This window comes from Hypomesus transpacificus, chromosome 15 (assembly GCF_021917145.1).
Source record: "Hypomesus transpacificus isolate Combined female chromosome 15, fHypTra1, whole genome shotgun sequence".
In the NCBI taxonomy this organism is placed as follows: domain Eukaryota; kingdom Metazoa; phylum Chordata; class Actinopteri; order Osmeriformes; family Osmeridae; genus Hypomesus; species Hypomesus transpacificus.
The window spans coordinates 13,397,769-13,420,435 of NC_061074.1; the positions used below are offsets into that span (position 1 = coordinate 13,397,769).

At 47.7% G+C, this 22,667-nt stretch overlaps 1 protein-coding gene, 1 long non-coding RNA gene and 1 pseudogene across 4 annotated transcripts; all 3 read left to right on the plus strand.

Moving 5' to 3' along the window:
- Positions 1-457: 457 nt before the first annotated feature.
- LOC124478037 lies at positions 458-1,709 on the plus strand. 3 transcript variants are annotated; one of them, XR_006957199.1, is made up of 4 exons: positions 458-474; positions 757-813; positions 1,004-1,093; positions 1,200-1,326. It is a non-coding gene; the product is annotated as an uncharacterized LOC124478037 (long non-coding RNA). The 3 variants fall into 3 exon arrangements; XR_006957198.1 differs by lacking the exon at positions 458-474 and having other exon boundaries at positions 488-813; XR_006957197.1 differs by lacking the exons at positions 458-474; positions 757-813 and having other exon boundaries at positions 820-1,093; positions 1,200-1,709.
- Positions 1,710-2,005: 296 nt separating this feature from the next.
- Positions 2,006-8,919, plus strand: LOC124477980 (annotated as a pseudogene).
- Positions 8,920-13,277: 4,358 nt separating this feature from the next.
- LOC124478009 (roundabout homolog 1-like) lies at positions 13,278-22,025 on the plus strand. Its single transcript, XM_047036106.1, has 9 exons — positions 13,278-13,404; positions 14,308-14,424; positions 15,725-15,869; positions 16,119-16,349; positions 16,470-16,969; positions 17,165-17,365; positions 20,394-20,669; positions 20,813-21,024; positions 21,113-22,025. Exons 1-9 carry the CDS (start codon positions 13,380-13,382, stop codon positions 21,125-21,127), a joined length of 1,722 nt encoding a protein of 573 aa, XP_046892062.1. The 5' UTR covers positions 13,278-13,379; the 3' UTR covers positions 21,128-22,025.
- Positions 22,026-22,667: the final 642 nt, after the last annotated feature.

The following is a 22,667-nucleotide window of genomic DNA, read 5'->3' on the forward strand; positions in this document are numbered from 1 at the left end:
CCATGATTAACTCCTGCGGATGTTACTTGTTGCCACGGGAAAGGATTTGCTTATCTGTGGATCCTCATAAGAAAATGATAAATGGTAGGTGATTCATCACTCGTCGCTGTTACATCTTCTTAGTTTTGCTAATCACATTTTCTTCTCCACCTGCAATTCAATCCTAAACTAAATGCCTTTGCGCACTTCGCAAACTACCGTAAGTCCAATAGAACTTCTCTTGCCATAGTCATTTTCAATCTGAGTGTATTGTAAAAAGTGTATGTTTCATGCAGAAAATGAATATATAATGAATAACATTTTAGATATGTCTTCTAATAGTGGCATGCTTCCATTAGTGTGTGAACGGGCCTGTGCTCCGTAGCTTCGTGGTGGTTCTACTGTTGGGCGTCTCTTACGGCAAGCGCAGGTGTAACTATGCGGAGATACTAAACTCATACAGAGAGATAATCTCCGTTAGAACTTCAGAATTTGGTATGTACTCATCGTTGCAAGCACTCTGTGCGGCACTTTTATTTTGACATGACATTGCATGGCATAGTGGCAGAATCGCTAAACTCCAATAGTTATACATAACTCAACACAATCTGCCTTTTTTATGTATTTCTTATCGTCCTAAGTAATGGGGTGATGTTTGATCAAGGCCTTGGTCATAGTGCCCTCCACTGTTTGCTTTTTACACTGTCAGTATAATGGCAGCGAAATGACTAGTGCGACTGTATGATTGTGATAGTTGATAAATGTGCTCTGTTGCAGAATATGACAGACTCATTTGACTCATCTTTAGAGAGGAACCGTTGTCCTTCAGGAAAGGTATGTTTTACCTGCCACAAGATGAGACCCTGTTAGTTTCAGCACCATGGACAGGGGACCCACCCCCTGGAAACCAAACTAATTTATCTCGTATAATCTGGTCTACAAGAACTTCACATGTTATATATTTGTCAGATGCAGCATGTCCCTGCACTCCATATATGGAATGACACAACAGTTCTTATGCCAGGACAGGCCTGGCCGGCCACATGGGGACATTGATAAGCCAGTGGAGAAGATGGAAAAGCTGATCAGACAAAACTGCAGGGACATTGACCTGGTGAGGCCCAACAAAACAGACCCCCATCGCTGCATACCACCAGAGAAATACAAAATGTTTGCTGGCTGTGATGACTCTTAAATCTAATACCAATTTATAATTTCAGGTGAGAAGACAAAAGAGTGTGTCCTGTTCCACTGGAAAGAAAACAAAGGGAAACAAAAGAAGAAGAAAACGGCTCATAAGGGCACTGAAAAATTGTTGGCAGATTCTCCAGAGCATGTACACGTCTGCAAAATAATCTTCAACTTTTACACCACAAAGCATTGCACCTTTTCAAAAGTTCGTACGTGTATGCATATTGTGGTATCGCTTAACAATAATATTGCAGGCCTGCATTTTCAAATGTTGTGAAGCAAAACTTTATCGGTTCTGAGGCTGCTTTTTGTATACCCAGTTAAGCTCACATCACCATTACAAAACTGACCACGAATAAGCTCAACCATGTAATGCAATCTAATGTTTTTGTGGCAAAACACTTTTCAGTCATGACTGTAGATAGTAGGTTTCGTTTTTCACATTCTCTTCATAATGCTTTTCTTATTGTTGCTGTACTCTTTAAATAAATGAAAAAATCCAACTGCTTTATACCGAACAATAAATGACTGCCAAATCCGTTCAGTGCCAGTACATTTAGTGAACAATTCCTTAGTGGCAATGAGAATAAGGAGGCTTGTACAACGCCTGACCTAAAAGGGCAGTCAGTATGAGTTATTTACTCTGTGAATAAATGTTAAATGTACTTCTAAGATCTCAGATAGTATCTATAAGCAATGCAAATATTTGTGTATTCAAGGTTTCAAAAGCAAGGTTTTTTATTTTGGGGATGGATTTCCTGTCATAATTCTGAGGACCTGCAAGGACCCTTGTGAAATTGTCTTCACGCCTAGCTTGTTACTATTAACAACTTGCTAACATTGCCGGTCAAGGTGGGGGTTTCGTTCCTGCCTTATACAATGGCTAGTATTATATCGTCATTTGTTATTTTCCTACAACTTGTTTGCATCACAGGCGCCGTTTTTGAAGATCAAGTTGGAAAATTCGATTGGTATGTACTGTAGCAGGCTAGCATTAATTATGTGGCTTGCTAGCAAGCTGACTAGCTAAGGAAGCTAACTCTGCAACTTAGCATTTACCGCTGTATAGATGGTAGCCTACAAGCAACTATTAGGGTGCACACCTTTTAGTTACACATGGCCATGCACTGTCACTTATATTTCGTATTTTGTATAACAATGATAGACATGTAGTTAGCTAGTCTATCAAACTGCTGGTGTGTGTGTCGTACTGTCCAAACGGGAGAGTGAATACTGTACTACACAAATCTTTAGGAAGGAAACATTCAAGCTAGCTCTGATTCTCATCTTCTTTCTTTTGATCAAATAAGTAAACATTGCCAATGGGTGAACATTAATGTATGACAACATGTTTGCTATGTTTAGTTTATAATACTGTCAACTACGTAAATAAACTAGCTCGGACTAACAATAACTAAATAAACTGTGAGTTTACTGTCCATATGTATATTTTTCTATCCAGGCGACAGCAATACGTGGGCAATGTGCGCTGTTGCGCATATAGACTCGCAATCGCAGGCCTCTAAGAAGCTACTTTTAGCTACCGACCAGAATATCTTTGCCTCACTTAATTCCAGGACTGGAGACCTCAGTGAGTATTTCGTAATTTATACAATAAAATGCACAGCTTGTACTAGGATTTTCCTTTTTTTTTATTTGTATGATTGAGTTTATGATTGAGTTGTTTACAAACAGTTTGCACCTCCACTGACAATTGTTTTCTATATTTTCAACAGCTTGGCGACATGTAGACAAGGCAGGACCAGAGGGAATTATTGATACTCCTTCTCGTGCATGGAAAAGGTGACCAAATAATAGTCGAAAATTTGAATTAGTATTTGACATGTTAATATTGTCGCATAACATCTAAAGTGAGGTTTTCTTGTTAAATACAGAAATACATCGTTGGTGAAATAAGCTTTCCACCAGTCCCGTCATTCCCATTCTTTTAGACTTTTTAGATTTAGTTTAAATTAGTCTTATTGTCTTATAGATGCTGTATTAGTTGTTGGTAATGGTCGCCTGCCTTCGTTCCTGGGACACAAATATTGGAGGGCTCAACTGGGAAATGGTGCTTGACACTGGAAGGTATTTGTTGCATGAATTGACTGCATTTAATAAGTGTAAGGGTGGATTCATCACACATGTTTGACATGTCTCTGTAACTTATCCACATTTCAGTTTCCAGTCAGCATGTTTGGTGATGCAAAACTCTATGAGATATGTGGCTGTTCTTAAGAAAGCTGCTATTTCCGTCCACTACCTCTCTGATGGCCATGAGGAATGGGTAGAGAATCTCCCTGAGAGGTAAGCAACCATTCCTGTATTTGGAATAATAATAGAATACTTTTTTTTGTGACCCATTTGTGCTGACAATGATCATGTCTTCCACAGTCACACTGTGAATTACCAGGCAGTCTACTCCGGGGGCGATGGGGAACTTTATGTTCTGGGAGTGGTTGCTCATTCACACCTTGCAATTATAGAGTATGACATTAAAACCGGAGAAATCATGAACCAGGTATTTTTATCAGCAGTCTAGTAGCAATTGTCAACTCTTTGTTACATACATTGCTGTATTGTGCTTTTCCGAACCCAGTTCACTTACTGGTTGTGAATTGTATCCGTAGAGGGTCAGTTGAAGCTCCATGGCTCTCCAGTGTGCAGGGCAGCTGTGTGGTGGTAGGCCAGGGGACCCTGGTGTGTGTTGACCCTGTCACCATGGCTCTCTACACCCTTCCCCTCCAGACAGAGGGACAGATGAACCAGATACTCCTGCAGGTATGTATATACCAATAACAAACACTATTCCTCAAAAAATACCAAGCTTGATTAAACCATGCAGGCTGAATGATTTTTTAAATTATACTTTGTATAATACTGACAAACTTTAAACTTGTGTTTGTGGGGAAAACGGCAACATGCTTATGATTGTCTCCTCTCCATCTCACCCTAGTCTCTTGACCTGGAGGTGACCCCAGGGTTCCAGCCCGTCCTTGTTTCCACCCAGCCTAACCCAGCTCGGCCTCCACTGTCAGAGTTCTTCCTTCAGCTGGGGCCAGACCATCACCTCTTGATGCAGCTAAACAACGATCTCATCCTCACCCTCAGAGACTTCAAACCTGTACATCATTCCATCCAGTCTTGTTGTGTTTATTATTTAAAAATATTAGATGCTCCATTGCACAAAGTTTGGTTTGATTCATCCCAGGTTCACAATGGTTATGAGGCCCGTGAAAACTCAAACATCTGTTTCTTGTTTTAGGCTTTCCTTGTTTCCTTTGCAACTACAGGGGAGAAGACAGTGGTTGCTGTCATGATGCCCAAAAATGAAACTGTGAGTATTTCTTCCTCCTTTTCTTTCATCTTCATAGTCTGTGACTTTCTGTTGAACTGTTTGCAGTTGTTTTTTGTACTGGGAGGGATGAGCCTTGTATGTGTGTAAATATTCAGACTTGTTTATTCCCAAGCATGTGTAACCACCACCACCATTATTTTACTGTAAATATCCAACTCAGACACTAGCTGTAACCCCCAATTGCCCTCTGTCTTCCTCTCTAGGCAAGCTCCATTAATCTTTTCAGTGCTGATTCTGGCCGCAGGCTCCTTGACACAACTGTAATCTATAATATAGATCCTAATGGGGGGGAAGCGCATGCAAGGTAAGTACACAGATCAAGGGTATTTGCCTAGCAGTTTGGATATAAACTTCAATGGAACCCTAAATATGGTAACGTTTGGTTATTTGATTTTTTTTCCAGCTGTTATGTCCATGCCTTTCTAAAGAAGGATGATTCTGTTGGCTATAGGGTTCTTGTGCAAACTGAAGACCATGCTCTCACTTTCATACAACAACCTGGTACTGTTCAAACCGCTCTGTGTTGCCAAATAGCATAGCCTGCCATACTTCATTAAGGAGCAAAGAGTTTGGCTACAATGTGTGGACCTAAGTTGGCTGGTTTTAAAATTCTCACCCCTTTCTGTTTTGCCTGTCTTTGAAGGCCGTAGTGTGTGGAACAGAGAAGAGGCTCTGGCTGATGTGGTTACCATGGAAATGGTGGATCTACCACTTACTGGGACCCAGGCGGAGCTTGAGGGAGAGTTTGGCAAGAAGGCTGGTAATGGATTCAACTAGAATTTACTGTGCTTAACGTTACTACTTAATATTTTTATCATTTGTAAGTTTGGTTAAATGCTTTGGTAGGATTTGTTTGGGGTCCAAAACCCAGACCCATGTGTTCCAGGTAGTATGTTGCTTGTTCGCCTGACGTTTCGGTTTTCCTTAATCTACTTTATATGTCTGTCATTGGCTTCACTTCTTGCTTTTGTTTTTCTTTTGCTCTTTCTAACCGCTGCGCTTGGATCAAGCCATACAAGGTAATGTGAAGTGCTGTCCTTTATCATAGTATAGCATCTGCTGCACAAGTTTTGAAGTGTTGGTCTTTACAGTACAGGACTTCATGAGAGAAGCATAGTTCAGGCATGATAATCGGGCAGCGAGCGTCATAATGCTCATCAACTACACCTGTGTAAGCCTGCTTCAAGCCCATTGGGCCACGTCCGGTAAGGCGGCAATATAATGCTGCACGGATACGCACACACTCACTCCCTATTGTTGTATTTGCTGTGCTGCTGCCTCCACTATCCCCATCTCCCCCATGTTGGTCTGTAGATTACTTTTTAACAAAGGGGATTATTACTTTATTTGCTCCCTGCCTCATATTGTATGTATGTTGCTCGCTATGCTGGAGGCAGGGAGTGCTTCCCCTAGAATAGATACACGTCACTTTGGCAAAATCAAACCTATTTCCAGTGTCTATAGTTATCAATAAATGTAATGGGCTCACCTAAACCCATGTAAAGATCCTCTGGCTCTTGGTCCTGTTTCATCACTTCTCTTTGGGGCTCCTGGTTCTGTGACTCGGTGACAGAACTGCAGGTTCCTGTAAAGTGCTTCTAATCCCCTGTTCTCCTGCTGTGCATGTAGATGGGCTGTTGTCCATGGTTCTGAAGAGACTGTCCTCCCAGCTCATCCTGCTGCAGGCGTGGCTTGCCCATCTGTGGAAGCTGTCTATGATGCACGCAAGCCCCGCAGCCAGGGTCAAGAACGAGGTGACCATCGAGGAACCTGTCCAGAGATGAGTTTAATCTGCAGAAGATGATGGTTATGGTGACTGCTTCTGGGAAGGTGAGAGATAGAAATCCCCAATCTATTGTTGTATAATTTGTTTTGGTGACACCGTCAACCTCTTTGCTAAACTGGGATACCCAGTTCACCCAAATAATAGATTAAAGTGTACTCCTGTCTTGACTACTAGTTGATTTGCCTAGATAGTCAGTGTAACAAATAATACATTTTCCCCCCTCTTGGGTCCAGCTTTTTGGCATTGACAGCAAGTCTGGCACCATCTTGTGGAAACACTACCTGGAGAATGTCCAGCCTAATGCAGCCTTCAAGCTGATGGTGCAAAGAACCACCGCACACTTCCCTCATCCCCACAGTGCACTTTACTTCTCAAGGACAAGGTAGGATGATCATACTTAACGCTTACCAGCCATCACTTATGTTAAGTAATTGTGAAAGTGCAAACAGTTTGTGTCATATATTTATGTATCAATGTTTTTATGTCTTGGTATGTTCTTTAGAGCACTGGACTTGCCACTCTACATGTTTTCAACCCCATCTTTGGAAGGAAGAGTCATATTGCCCTGCCTGCTTTGCCCCGGCCTGTTCTCCAGTCTCTGCTGCTACCGGTCATGGACCAAGATTATGCCAAAGTCCTGCTGCTTGTGATGACCAATACAAGGTTGGTTGGCCCAAAAGTGGACTGAGAATTAGATGGCCTATTGTGAAGTTGGAGCATGGAGTCCTCAGTTCCAGAAACCTTTCTTCTCCTCTTGCCTTCAAATGTGTCATGTTTTGTAATGAACCTTTTTCTTTCCTTCCTCTTCCATATTTCTAGGTGACCGCTTTTCCCTCAACAAAGAATGTGCTGCAACAGCTGCAAGAAATGGCGTCCTCCATATTTTTCTATCTGGTGGATTCAAACCAGGGAAGACTGAGTGGGTTCAGGCTACGCAAGGCAAGTGGGAAGCACCATGCCAAAGTACTGTAGGTGATCTGTGCCAAATGACTGCCACTGACAAGGAGGCTGTGTATGTAACTGCAGTCTTGTTGACTGTGTTTTCCAGGACCTCTCTACTGAGCTCATCTGGGAGGTGGTAATCCCCACCGAAGTGCAGAGGATTGTCTCAGTCAAGGGGAAGAGGCCTATGAGCATGTGCACTCCCAGGGCAGAGTGATGGGAGACAGGAGCGTGCTTTACAAGGTGAAGGCTCACTGGCTGGATTACGCTCTAGCAGAGTTTAAAAACTGTAATCATGTTACAGTATCAGTAAGTACAGTAATCACGTTTGTGTGTTCACTCCTGTAGTACTTGAACCCTAACCTCCTGGCCGTAGTGACTGAAAGCACAGACCTGAATCAGGAGCGCAGCTTTGTGGAATGTTCCTGGTTGATGGTGTGACTGGACGCATCATTCATGAAGCCATCCAGAGGAAGGCCAGAGGACCAGTGCATTTTGTCCACTCCGAGAACTGGGTAGTGGTGAGTAAACCGTAATCCCCTGTTCAGAAAATCAACCGAATTATATGTTCATAGTTATACTGTAAAATGTCCAGGAAACTATATACAGTACTATACATGTTTCATTTGTACTTGTCCTGTCAATCTCCCATTTTTACACAGTATGAATTACTGGAGCACAAGGTCCCGGAGGAATGAGTTCTCTGTGCTGGAACTCTTTGAGGGAATGGAGCTGTACAACAGCACTGTGTTCAGCTCACTGGACCGCCCTTACCCACCCCAGGTCCTTCAGCAGTCCTACATCTTCCCCTCTCCCATCACACCCTGGAGGCCACACTCACAGAGAAGGCATCACCAGTCGCCACCTCCTGGGTCTGTGACATCAAATCACATGGAACTGACATTCAGTATAAGATCTGGCACTGAAATATATATGTATTGTTCTCCCAGTAACCCACCCAACAATATATTAAAAATAATCGCTGTGCATTTATCTGTGATCTCCTTTGTGTATATTTTTGTTTTGTAGTGGGTCTGCCATCAGGAGCCATTTTGTCTTTTACCAAGATGTTTGTGGACCCTCGGAGACCTGAGATTGTCTCTGAGCACAGCCGGTTAGTGGAACTACACATCCCACCTGTTACGGAATGGCCTACCCCAGTCGATGAATAATTTATCCCTGTCAAACAAAAGCCTGAAGGTAAAAATATTATATGTTTTTCAGTGAAGAAAACCTGATACCCTATGCCCCAGAGATGCCTATTCGTACAGAGTGGTTCATCAACTACAACCAGACAGTGTCAAGAGTGCGAGGAATTTATACTGCCCCCCTCTGGCCTGGAGTCCACTTGTCTGGTTAGCCCCTTTTTGTCATATTTAAAAAAATATTGTCTGTATTGTTTTGTTTTTATCACATATATTAGCAATATACCTTCATTAGTCACATTTGCCAACTATAATGAAAATAGTAGTGAAACTAAATAAAAACAAACTGGTATTGCTTTCACAGGTGGTGGCATATGGTCTTGGACATCTACCAAACCAGAGTCTACCCATCCAAACAATTTGATGTACTGAAGGACGATTATGACTATGTACTGATTAGTAGTGTACTTTTTGGACTGTTTTTTGCTACTATGATTAGTAAACGCCTGCAGAGGTGAAACTGCTCAATCGGCATGGCGGGGTAAAGTATTCACAGATGACCAGTAGGTCTCTGTCTTTATCTTGCCACTGCTACATGGGTAACCCCAGCCCATGGATATCGACAGGCTGAAACCGTCATCTCAGCCCGTAGTCACACACATACTGTGGGGAGGGTTATTCACTGTGTGTGTGTGTGTGTGGGGGGGGGGGGGGGAACCATTGAATATTTATACTGCTACTGTACACAATGGTTTGGATGTTCAGATAGCTTGAACCCACATATGCTTCTGGTGGTGGGAAGTGTGGGCTGGTTATTGTTCTCCTTTTGGCTCACCATAGATCTCCTGTTGGAACTATTATGGGATAGAGCTGCCTGTTCTGAGTGTACTTGGTTATCTCATTATCCTGCTGGATTCTCCTGGCTGTATGAGTCAAAAGAACAGCATGGAGATGTAAACAAAGGCCATTTTACATTGACAAAGAACTGCTGGAATGATGGAGGTGCCATCTTTAAAATGGCGCGTCTCTCTACAAGACTAATGTGTTCATTACCCAGGGCAGAGAGTGCTGGAAGTCATTTAAATAGCAAAGGCAGAGGGGAAGAAAAAAAAAAACACAATGTAAATGTGCTGTGTAGGATTCTCTGCTGTTGTGTTTGTGCTGTGAAGATTATGGTAACAGAGCGTGACTGAAGAGCCCTATGGGAACTGCCTTGTTTTCTTCAGAGATATCAGGCCCTGTAGTGCCTGCACTTCAAATGTCAGATAACTGCCCCTAGGTCAGAGCAAGGAATCTTAGAGGAGTGGAACAACTGTTTAAGAGCCTGACTATGCCGAGGGAGACAGAGAAACAAAAGGAGATGGATGCCTCGTCCTCGTCGGCAGTAGAGAGGGATCTCATTTCCTTTGCTACACTTTCTCTCCTCCAGTTCTTCACACGAAACTTTCATGGTGATGGAGATGGTGGCCGACACCACGGAATCCACTGGAAGGGAACATTCAAGGTTCACTGACTGTTGTGGACGTGCACATCCCAACATTTGGAGTGAATTCTATCTGGCTTTCTAATCCGAGCGGATCGCTAATGCTCACGAGGGGCTTGAGGAGGCGATGGGCCAGTCAAGCGTACACAATCTATTTAGCTGAGCTGCTCTAATGTGCACCCAGCGCTCACAGAGCAGGGAGGGAGAAGAAAGAAACAGAGAGAGAGGAAATAAGAGGAGAGAAAATAAAGAGAGATACAGTGGGCAAAGAGAGATACTTGGAGTAAAGTACTGGATGGGTAAACACCGTCTTATTCCCTGCATGGGTGAAGTTTCCCCATGAAGCAAAGAGGCTTCTGTCCTCGTAGGGCAGCTATGTGTGACCAGGCTGTCCTTGTGGCCGATCGTCCTCATTCAGCTACTTCCCATGTTGAATAACTTGTATAAATGGCTGCCCCCCCCCCCCCCCTTCCCTCCCTCATCCAGGCCCGGTCTGCTCAACATCGGGGAGTCAGCCACACAGCCCTGGCTGGCGGACACCTGGCCCAACTCCTGCTCCAACCACAACGACTGCAGCATCAACTGCTGCACCGCTGGCAACGGAAACAGCGACAGCAACCTGGCCACGTACAGCCGCCCGGGTAAGCAGAGCATGAGCTCACACGCGCACACACACACACGGGTACACACACACACGCCAACATACATACACACATTCATATACACACACACACACACACACACACACACAGAGATTACACACAAACACAATATATGCATACAGGTACAAACACATCCACGCCCCATCGTCGCTGCACTTGGCATGTTACCCCCGCAGCCCTCCACAGACTCTGCAGATAAGATTAATCAGAGCCAAGAAAGAGATGTTTCCGTGCGGAGAGAGAGAGCTAGAGAGAGGGAGGAGATGAATCTGGTATCTAGGTTAGTTCTCCTGGGACGGGTCTCTCCCTTTACTGGGTGTCAGCGAGAGAAACCTGCAGGAACATCAGCTTTAGCCGTGCACGTGGGTGTGCTTGTGTGTTTGATTCATTTGAGGTTAAAGCAGGGCTGTTTTAGGAAAGGGAATAAAAGGAGAGGCCCTGGAAGGAGCTTATGGCTTTACTCTGCTGCTAATCGAATTGCTCTTCTCATTTCCATACTGTTGTTATAGCCCCTAATGTAATCTCCCCTAAGTGCTCAGTTATTTAAGAAATGTGTAGCAGGCGTGGAGGTCAGGGCAGGACTGCAGCCAGCAGCCGAAGCAGGAGGCTGAGTTGGAGGGAGAGGAAGAGAGGGAGACGGAGAGAGAGATAGAAAGGGAGAGGGAGAGGGAGAGAGACGGATGGAGTTAGTGAGATGCAGATAGACTGGGAGGGATGTTGAGGGAGGGGGGGTATATCTTTTGCACCTGGAAGAGTAACGTGAAGGATTGGAGAGAATGGAGGAAGACTGATGGGGAAGGATAAGCGGAAGACATAAAGATAAATGGAACTGAAGGAGTGAGCCGGGGAGAAGTAAAGAGAGCAGGAGAGATGGACAGTGTGAGAGATGGAGGGAGGGAGGGAGGGAGGGAGAGAGAGAGTTGTGCTACGGTACACCTCCAGGTGGCCTTTCAGTCTAGTCAGCAGCACTTTCCACAGACAAAGGGACTAGGTTTGTTCAGAACAATCTCAGGGCACGCACGCATGCACACCCACACAATATTATAAATGCACACATTGTGAGGGTTCACACCTCTCTACAGAACCAGGGATCCAGAAGCAGGTGAGGCTACAGGGGAATTAAGATTGTTCACTCTCAAGAAACCCTGCTTCAAACAAGCCCAGCCAGGAACCTGAACTAGCTCTCCAGATACTTACAAGTCTGAAGTCAAACTCAACTTTGAGAGAGTGCACATTCCCTTTGAACACGCGGCCCCACTCCAGTTCTGTTGCTGCTGATAAAGCGTGCACCTGCACTCCTCCTTCATGTTTGGCGTCAGTCCTGTCCATAAGGATTACCCGCTCCTGTTGTAACATCTGTGTAAAGGAGAGCTTTGTTGCCACAGGCTTCATAAGCATCTTCCTCAGGGCCTAGTACAGTCGAGTCAGTCCCAGTCAGCCTGGTGTATCCCTCTTACAGGCTCACACATCCTGGTCCTGAGTGAACCATCCCCTTGTAAGAAGAACCCCCCCCTAATCTGTCCTCATTGTTGAGCTGCTCCAGGTCTCGCTAGCATTAGCTTGCAGGACTGCTATTGGGAGTGGCTGTGGAATGGATAACATGGTGATCACTCACTGCATGACACCCCAGGGTGCGGTGTAGGGAGCTAGGCTTGCGGGCTGCATTGCACTGGTGTGTGTGTGTGTGAGAGAGTGTGTGTGTGTGTGTGTGTGTGTGTGTGCATGCCAAATACCTGCGCAAATGACCAGGATCAGCAGCTAGGGGGTGGGGGAGTCTGACACAGTGTGTAGGTTTGACACCTCCAGAACAGTACCTGTGAGGTTAGAGGTGTGGAGGGATCCTTGGCTGGGAGGGAGCTGTGTGGGCGGGCACCTACCCTGGTATTTACCGCGAGGCTGCTTCTCTGATCTCACGGAGGATTTGAATATTTTATGAGTCAAGAAAAATGGGACCTGTCAGTGGAGCAGTGATTTTCCCGCACGCCTCATCCATAGGACTTTGATACGGACATGTCTCACTGTCCCTCTCAATGAAGCCAGCCTCCTGGAGGATGAGGCAGAGAACAGACATGACATCCATGTTGAGCTGGGGATGAGAGGAGGAATTACCAGAGAGAGTGAGAGCAGCTAGGTGGAGGTGCGGCTTCAGTCACACCTGAATCACCAGCTAAACACATCTGGAGTGGAGCGGTGATTGCCGAGTTTCTCTGAGGGCAGAGTAGTACCTGAGTGGAGGACACTCAGGGAACCTGTGAAGGGTGTGCACATGAGTACATATCGATTCAGTTTCAATCCATTAGAAATATTTTTAGATGCTCTTTCCCGTTCGGTTTACAGCCCTTCATTATCTTAGCGTAAGCCCTCCTCCTGAACCCAGATCTCGCCCTAGTCTGGACGGAGCTCTGCAGCTCCGTATGTGAATAACACCCCGCCCCTACCTCCCCTTTCCCCATGTCATCCAGCCGACTGCATCGCCAACTACAACAACCAGATGGAGAACAAGCAGACCAACCTGATGGTGCCAGAGTCTGGTGTCTACGGAGATGTGGACCTCTCCAACAAGATCAACCAGATGAAGACCTTCAACAGCCCCAACCTGAAGGACGGACGCTTTGTGGGCCCGGGGGGCCAGCCCACGCCCTACGCCACCACCCAGCTCATCCAGTCCCTCCATCCTGGGAGGGGGAGGGGGGGGGAGGAGGAGGGGGAGAGTGAGGGGGAGGAGGGGGGAGGAGGGGGAGGAGGGGAGCTCAATGAGAAACACTGCTGGAAGCCCGGCCCAGGCCAGCAACACAAACAACAGGACGTGACCTCACAGCTCCAGTATAACATCATGGAGCAGAACAAGCTGAACAAGGGTGAGTGGGTCGCTAACAAGGTCACATCACCACCTCCATCTTCCTTCCTTCCGTCATCATCCTAGCCTCCTCCTTGCTCCATATCCAGGGCTTTCCTCCTCATCCTTGCTCCCCCTATGCTGGACTCTCCTCAGCCTCCCAGGGCATCCTCTGGGTGGAACTGGGAAGAAAAGCTTCTTCAATTTCCACTCTTCCTCCCTCGCCCTCATTCCGTCATTGCAAACTAGAGCATCATCACTCTTCTCATTGTCTGCAGCGCTTTTACGTAACGCCTCCCCGCTCCTCTCTGCGCTCCCTTTCCACCCTCTCTGCTCTGAGCTGTGTTTCCCTGCTCCGCGTCTCGTGTGATCTCTGGGCCGGGGGCCTCAGGTTGTGTTGTCGTAGCTGTGCGTGCTCGTGTCACCGACGGAGGCTCAGCCACAGGTGTGCCGCTTGTCCCGTGGCGTCAGGTGTCTGAAGCAGAGCTCGAGATGACTGTTGGTGGAGCTGACAGGTTTCTGTGCTCAGCTGTCATCGCCTCTTTCTCACCTCCACAAAAGACCCCTCTGCTTCTGTGACGCCGTAGTTTCGAATGTCTCTTCTGCTGAGCGGAGAACCTGCATGTCGTCTACCCTGCTAGGAAGAGGAAAGGGCACAGCATGGCGTGTCTTGCATGATGTGGTAGCGTGGACGGTTGTTGTGACAGTTTGCATGTACTTTGTCTGCAGATATTATCAACAGTTCATGAAACTGGTTCGCCTTCTGTTTCGCGTTCAACATCGAGAAATCATAACTCCAACCTGTCATCCGCATCAAGCTGTCTTTTCTAAAGAGGCAGTTGCGTGTGAGATGGGATGCAAATCGTGTGACCTCTCTTGAGTCTAACACCCCCCCCCCCCCCCCCCCCCCCCCCCCTCTCCGCAGACCACTACAGGGGCGGGGACAGCCCCATGCCGGCCACCATCCCCTACAGCCAGGCCCACGACGGCCACACTGGGGGCTCCTACCCCAGCTCGGACCGGGGCAGCAGCAGCACCTCTGGTAAGTGGGAGGGGCCAGCTGGGGAGGTTGAGAGGGTGGGAGGGGGGGGGGGGGTCGGGGGGGGGGGGTCATAAGTTATCAAACCAACTATTGTCCAACAATAGTTCCACAAGAGTGTTGTTTACCAGTTCAATGTTTCACTTTTTTGAGTTTAGTTTCGTTTTTTTACTCATTGTTATGGTCGTGAAACATTTAATCACATTCACCCGGAAGCTCCCTCTAAAAATTCAACTTTTTCCTCAAAAGCAATAAATCACAGCGAGACAGGAAATAATGCACCATGCTTTAAAATGCAAATTTGATTAATTTCCATGTCAGTCTATCTCGAGGAGAAATTAAAAGGGAGATGCATTTGTGGAAAAGTGGAAGAACTGAATAGACAGAAAAGAGCACTAAACACGAGCCGTCCACAACACCAGCGAATCTGAACAAAAGGCAAGAGAAACCAACCCTGGCATCTGTTAGTGCCTCTCTCTGGGAGAACAACACCATTATTGTTTACAACGAATTAAGAGGAATATTTTATTCATGCTGTTTCTTTGTCGGCGTGTAGTTTGGTGACTGGCAATTGACTTTGGTTGTTGCCTCCATTTGTTTTGTTAATTTGTTGATGACCCTCACCTTCTTCCTGATTCAAAAGGGGGTTCATTTCATTATAGCTGCAGTGTGTGTTTGTCTGTTCAGACAAGGACTAATGACAGCCCTTCCAGATAGCATGTGGCGTGGTGTTGTCATACAGAAATCTAATGTTTGAAGTTTGTCATTTAAGATGAGCTGAGTACAATCCTGGAGCTCACACCTCATTGGCTTCCAGCCCTAATGCTTTGCCGTTAATTGGCCTCTGATGTCTGCGGTTATATATATTTTTTTTTCTATTTTAGCTCAGCACTGGTCTGACTTTACAGTTAAATAATGACAGTGTGTTTGATCCCATCCCTACTAATAATTACAGATTGAAGTTGTGTGTGTGTGTGTGTGCTTGTATGTGTGTGTGTGTGCTCATGTGTTCTCAGAGCACGCACTATGACAGAGCCTGTGCTAGCAGTGGTGCTCTCATGTGTAAAATGATCATTTTTATCTTGTGTCAACCCAGCGCTAAAATGACCCGGTTTGTTAATACATTTTTATCTGCTGCCAATTTAAGATTTTATTTATTTGGCAATTTCATGAGCATCAATAATGGAGATGGCTTTAGAGACGGTGAGAATGTGAGAGGGGTGTGTGGGTGTGGTTGGGTGGGTGGGTGTGTGGGGGTGTTGCGTCCTGTGACTGAAGAAAGTCTTTGTTCATTTCTGAGCAGGCAGTCAAGGTCAGAAGAAGGGAGTCCGCACCCCCAAACTGCCCAAACAGAGCAACATGAACTGGGCCGACCTGCTGCCCCCGCCCCCTGCTAACCCCCCCCCCTGTCACACTACAGACGAGTACTCCCTGTGCATGGACGAGAGGTGGGGCATGTCTATGTAAACACACACACACACACACACTGCTCTATCATTCCTGCCACTTTACATTCTTATCGCACATTCAACCCATGTTCTTTCCTTCCTTTTGATATTGTCGACCAATGTCTTTCCAGTCAGAGAAAAAAAAACAAAAACAAGCCATGGCAGCAATATTAAGAGACGTGGTGATTTCTGTGACAGCCGTGACTGTTGTGGTGAGAGGTTAACCAACGTGTCTGCCTGTGCCGACAGCTATGACCCGGACATGCAGTGTCCCATGCCCCCCTCTCGCATGTACCTGCAACCAGACGAGCTGGAGGAGGAGGAGGAGATGGAGAGGGGGCCCACCCCTCCGGTCCGGGGGGCTGCCTCCTCCCCAGCTGCCGTGTCCTACAGCCACCAGTCCACCGCCACCCTCACACCCTCCCCCCAGGAGGAGATGCAGCCCATGCTCCAGGACTCCTCGACCAGCCACGAGCGCAGGTACAGGGAGCTTCCCGATGCTGTGCAGGCCTACCACGGCGCATAGACTGTGGCGTCCGTTAACTGTAGTAAACGTGTAGATGCGCCAAATGTGAACACTCTTCCTGCCTGTTGTTTCAGACGGCATGTGGGGAGCCCCCCTGTCCAGCCCCTGTCCCCCACCCACACGTACGGCTACATCTCCAGCCCCTTGGCGCTGGACACGGACGGCATGGAGGAGGAGGAGGAGATGCTGGAGGAGGAGGAGGAGGAAGGGGACGAGACGGACGCCGAGGTGGCCAAAGTGCACCGCCACCGCCACCACCACCCCCACCACCCCCACTCCCAGCCCGCCCAGATGCACCCGCGGAGGCTGCTGCTGCGGGGCCTGGAGCAGACGCCGGCCTCCAGCGTGGGCGACCTGGAGAGCTCCGTGACCGGCTCCATGATCAACGGCTGGGGCTCCGCCTCCGAGGAGGACAACGCCTCGTCGGGGCGCTCCAGCGCCGTCAGCTCCTCCGACGGCTCCTTCTTCACGGACGCCGACTTTGCCCAGGCGGTGGCGGCGGCGGCCGAGTACGCCGGCCTCAAGGTGGCCAAGTACCCCCCCACGCAGGGGCAGGAGCAAGAGGGGCCCCCAGGTAAACACACACACACACGGAGAGAACGCCCTCGTTCCAAAAGTCCTCGGCTAAACAAAACGCACCGTTCGCTGACACTTGATGTGCGATTTCCGTGCTTTTCTCGAACCGTTTCGTCGTGAAACGTGTCAAGTCATCTGGCAGGGGCTCAGAAACTGAATGCTACCCCTAACCAAGGACAAACTCTCCTTTCAGGGAGGAAGTTCCAGATGGGCTCTGCAGGCCACCGTCCGGGCAGCCCTGTGTCCACAGACAGCAACATGAGCACGGCTAACATGCAGAAGCGGCCTCCCAAGAGGCAGAAGCAGCCGCCTCCAGCCGGCCACCCGGCTCTCCAGAGACGTGACAACTACCCTGAAGGTAGCGTCAGCAGCACGTGTTCCAGCATGACCACAGGTCCGTTACACTGGCTCTGCCCTAGATGCTCCCGTGTGGGGGGGGTGACAGGAGGGGGGTCTGACTTTGAATGAATGAGTGGGTGTCAGAAGTCAGGGATTTTCAATCGTGTTCCCTGTGTGTGCGCGTGTGTGTGTGTGTTTGTTTGTGTGTGTATCGGGCTGTGCTGAGTAGACTGTTGTAGTAGTCTGGAGCAGCTGATGAAGGAGTAGGGGGTGTGTGTGTGTGCGCACGCCTGAGTATGTTGTCTGTATGTGTCTGCTTATCTGTTCGAGGTATGTGTGTATGCTTGTCTGTATGAGGTGGGTGTGTGTCTGTATGCTTGTCTGTATGAGGTGTGTGTGTGCCTGTGTGAATGCTTATCTGTTCAAGCTATGTGTGTGGGTGTGTATGCTTGTCTGTATGAGGTGTGTGTGTGTATGTGCCTGTGCGTATGCTTGTGTGTGTGTGTCTCAAGGGAGAGCTGTCTAACTTACTCGGCTGACACTGGGACGTTTTCCCACTCCAGTTGCTAATGAAACCCCCCCCAGGTGGCTGTTATTGGAGCACTCCCCCTCTGCAGGAGCCAAGCTGAAACAATGCAGGAGCTAAATACAGTAGCAGCTAGACACTCTGGGAACAGCTTTCTCCTTGTGACAGTGAATGGAAAAATGGACCGGACTTTTATCTCCTAATAGTTGGATCCAGCTTATTTGTTCCTGTCGGAAGGCACATTTGAGTGTGTGTGTGTGTGTCCATCCATTCCCAGAGCTGGCTCCCCTTAGTGTCAGGTGTCCTTGTGTGTTGGAAGCACTTGACAGGGAGATTTAATATCCACCACACTCTAGAGCCAGTCCAGCTATATCACTGCAGCAAATCCTCCCTCCCCACCCCACTCTCTCTGCCTCCCTCCATCTCTCCTGCCCCTCCCTTTGAAGTAATCTCTCCATCCATCCGTCCCTGGGCGCTTCCTCCCTCCCTCCTCCCTCCTTCGTTCCTTTGTTCCCTGGGCGTGTGAGAGGTGAGGAGAGCCTCTACCATGTCTCCACCTCTCTCTGTCTGCCTGCTGATTGCATTTGATCTGAATGGATTGTTTTCCATTTGGAAGTTATTGCCTGCCCTCGACCCCCCCCCCCCCCTGCCCCTATCCCCCCCTGCCCCTGTCCCTCTCCCCTCCTTCACCCCCTCCCCATACTGCATGTGTTTCTAGGCGGAGTGACATTTAAGGCATATAGTAGGTGTCTCAACGGTTTAAATCTGTAAGCGGATATGTTGGTATAATTCTTAGTGTCCGTCTCAAGCCACATGTTACATAGATATAGAGGAGATAAGTGCCAGACTGATCTATTTATGATATTTGGGGACGTCTATGGTTACTATCCCCCCCTCCCGCCCCCCCCTCTGTTTGGCCCCTGGGAGGTCAGATGGAGAGCACAGCCCCAGCATGCTCATCCAAACACAGAAATACCTCCAGCTAAGTGGGCAATAAAAAAAAAGGCGAGGCAAGTGGACCATCTCCCCCACACCCTCCACCCTCCCCGCTGGTGAGCTGTTTGCTCAGGAGACCTGGGGCCCAGGTCTGTTCTCCCGAGGGTCGCGCCATGGTCTGATGCATCAGTCCTGCACATTCTCATTCTTACGTTTACATCCAGTTGGCAGTTCTATGGGCGCACGTGAAGCCCTCTGTGACATGCTTGCGTGTAAAAAGGGCTATGCAAATACATTTGATTTGATTTGATTTGATCCCGTCTTGATTACATGATATAGCATCTTAGCGGACGCCCCAAAGACACAGCCCTGCTTCTAACCAGCCATCATGTTATTTACCCTCACGACAGAGAATACAGACCTTCTCTCCAGACCTTGGTCCAATCCTGGCCTTCATTTGACTATAACTCCCTCCTTTCTTCTCCCTGTAGATGGTCATATCTCTCAGACAGAGGCATTGATCTGTCCTGTCTGCAGCAGGAGGCGGGAGGCAGGGGAGATATTAAAACCCTGCCGACGCCTCCTGGACCTATGATATCGACTGGCCCGTCCTGTACTCAGGGCCGTGTGCTGTGGGGAGAATCATCCGGAAAGTGTATCAAACTGGCCACAAGAAGCGGCAACGACTTTGCTTGCTCCATAAGCTGGGCTGTGTAAAAGTGAACGCGGTGTTTGATCCTCCGTCCTCGAAGCCCCGTGGCTGCCGGGATGCGAGGTGGGGCCAGCAAAGCTGCCATGTTTATTAACTTTCTAATCCTGTGTGGATTAAGGCTTGGGCCTCTGACAAAGCCATCCCTCAACTGGAAGCTGATTAGAAGATGAAAAGGCATCGATTGCTGGGCCGGCGAGCCTAGAAGAGCAGTCAGGGTGTTTTGTGTGGCAGGCTGTGTGGAGGCGTTGTGTGTGTGTGTGTGTGTGTTGGTTTGCTGACTGTGTGTTGTGCTGGGTTCATATGAAAAATGGCTCAAGGACAGGCAGCATTGATTCATTGACAGGAGAAGTAGAGCGGGTCAGAGAGACAGCTGCTGACCGTCACGCTCCCCACTGTCTCCCCATCTCTCTCTCCCTCGCACGCCCCCCTCTCTTTCTCTCGCACGCTCCCCTCTCTCTCCCTCGCACGCTCCCCTCTCTTTCTCTCGCATGCTCCCCTCTCTCCCTTGCTTTTTCTCTCACTCCCTTTCTCTCCCTCACACTACGTTTCTCACTCCCCTCCTCTGTTTCACCTCTTTAGCTGTCTGCCCCGTCCCCCCGTCCCACCGTCCCCACACACTTCTCTGATTGGACTCCTCTCTCTCTCTTGGCCTGTCATCTCCTATCTCTCTCTCCCTCACCCTAGCCACAGTGCTAGTTCCGTTCAGGCGGCTGTGTGTACAGCGGTGAGTGTTTGTACCCGTGAACCAGCTGTGTTTATACTGGATGTCTTGAAGCATGAGCGGTGTAGGAGCACACACACGTGTCTGTGACACGGCCTCTGCAGTCTTCAGATGCCCCTCCCCAGCAGCACACGACGCAGGCTCTGAGTAACTGACGAGCTCTCTTCTTCTCGTGTTCCCCCCTTCAGACCTCCCCCCTCCCCCCATCCCTCCCCCAGCCGTGCTCAAGTCCCCCACGCACCCCTCCAAGGTGTCTCCAGAGGGCAGGGGGCTGCTGTCCCCCAAGACGGGCGAGGCCAGGGACAGGAGAGGGGGCTCTGGAGGATATCGACCACGAGAGGGCTCGGACCCCCGGACCAGCTCGTCAGAGCGCCGCGACGCTCAGGACAGACAGAAGACTCCTCGCGGAGGGAAAGGGAACAAACACGAAGGAAACCATGGCAACAAGGCTCGCCCGCATCCAGGTAAATGCCCATGTGAGGTCATGTCGATGTTTTAAGTCAATAATATTGCACTTGATTGCGATGAGAGAAATTACAATGGTACTTGTTTGGCTTCTTCCGGGAATGAGTGCTGACAGAGGTCTCACTGCTCCCTCCATCGCCAGGTCCAGAAGACATCCTGCCCTACAGCCGTCCCTCCTTTCCCTCGGTGAACAACCCCCGGGGAGACCGTGAGCCCAGCTCCTCCAGCTCCATGTCCTCCAGGGGCTCCGGGGGCCGGCGGAGAGGGGAAGGGGGCCCAGGGGGGCGCCGGAACCCAGCTGATATGGGCCTCAACACCTCTGGAGGCTTCCAGCTTGAAGAGGGAGACCTCGAGGTAAACCTCCCCTCTCTGCGCTCTAACCTTCTGTACCACGGCAGGTGATCAGGCGTCTAACCTTGTGTTTCCTGTTGGTGTTCCTCAGATGGTGGAGAGCTGAAGACCACCATAGAAGAAAAAGAAAAAGAGTTACTGTCAATATTTTTCCCAACCGAGGACCGTCGATGTTTCTCTGACAATTTTAACACAGTATCTCATCATCAAGTCCGCTGACCAATACTCCACATCCCTAGCGTTTCTTTACATCTGAAAAACAGACCAGATGTTTTTCTAATTTACCATTTTCTATGTCCATATACAAAGAAGAAGAAGAAGAAGAAAAAAAAAGACTGGGGGAAGAATGAAACATTGTGAGGAAAGAGCTCAGTAGCTACACTATGTTTGTGTTTTATTCCAATGCAATATGGAGTAAGAAAGTACTCCAGGTTTTCACATGACTTGGCTTCTCTCGACAAGGTCTGGAGAGCCCATGCAGTCAAGGGTCACTGCTATAGAGAGCTACAAGCAGGAAGGGAGAGTGTTGTAAATACGTGTAAACATGATGATGTTCTTTTGTTTTGTTCACCCATAGTGGTACTACAAATTTGTCCTCCTTGTTTTATTTTGCTAATAATAATTTTATTATGCCAGTAAATATATTTTATCGTCTCCATTCATGTTGTAAATTGCTATATTATTTAGCCACCCCTAGAAAGTGCCACTTTTGGGATTCTTTTTTTTTTTTTGTAATGCACTGTTCTGTTTTTTTTGTCTCAATGTTTGTTGTTTTACTTTGGTTTTAAAAGCACAATCACTAAACTTTATTTTAAACCATTTTATCTATTAACCTTTTTGTCTTACTGGCGTGAATACAGGTATGACAAAAGAGTCTTGTTAATCCTGATGAAGATGATGTAGTTAAGGAGATAAGCTGTTCATGATGGGCTTGTTTGGAAAGGAAACTCTCAGCGTTGTCTTGGTCTCCCTTAGTTCCAGTGACAACTTCTAAGAGGGAAACGGCAAATGTGGGTCATATAGCAGCAATGTACCCGGCTGTTTGAATTGACCATAGTTCCAGCCATTGCACATTAATTCAGATGGTTACATTGTCTACTAATGCACTTAAAAGAATGTAACATACTAGTTCTAGATGTCACCTTGGTGATCATGAGAGGCCGTGATTGGACGAGGAGAGTCTCCTTTCCGGGAGAGGAGAGAGGTGTTTGAACCCCTCCCTGAGAAGAAGGGGTCTGTTGTTTATTCATAGGACATCTGCAAACATTTGTTTCGTAAAGCAAAAAAACGCAAAAGAACACAAAAAAATGACGAATAAAAAAAAATGTTCAAACTACAAGCTTCTTTTTCTGTCTTTCTTGTGGTTATCAGATGCAGAGTGCACAGAGCTACAAGGTTTACAACAAACTCTGACTTCCATTATCTATTATACTTGGAAGATCAATGAGAACTTCCTGCCTGTCTGCCGGTGCTGAATAGATGTTATTCAGTTACTAACTAACTAGTATTAAAGTTACTCTTTTTGAATCTAGGTTTGATGTACTGGTATTAAACATAAAATAAGCCAAACCTTGAATTTTTTAGGCAACATTCAGACATTCATACTGCTGAATATATATATATGTTTTTTTTTTTAATTTACCTCT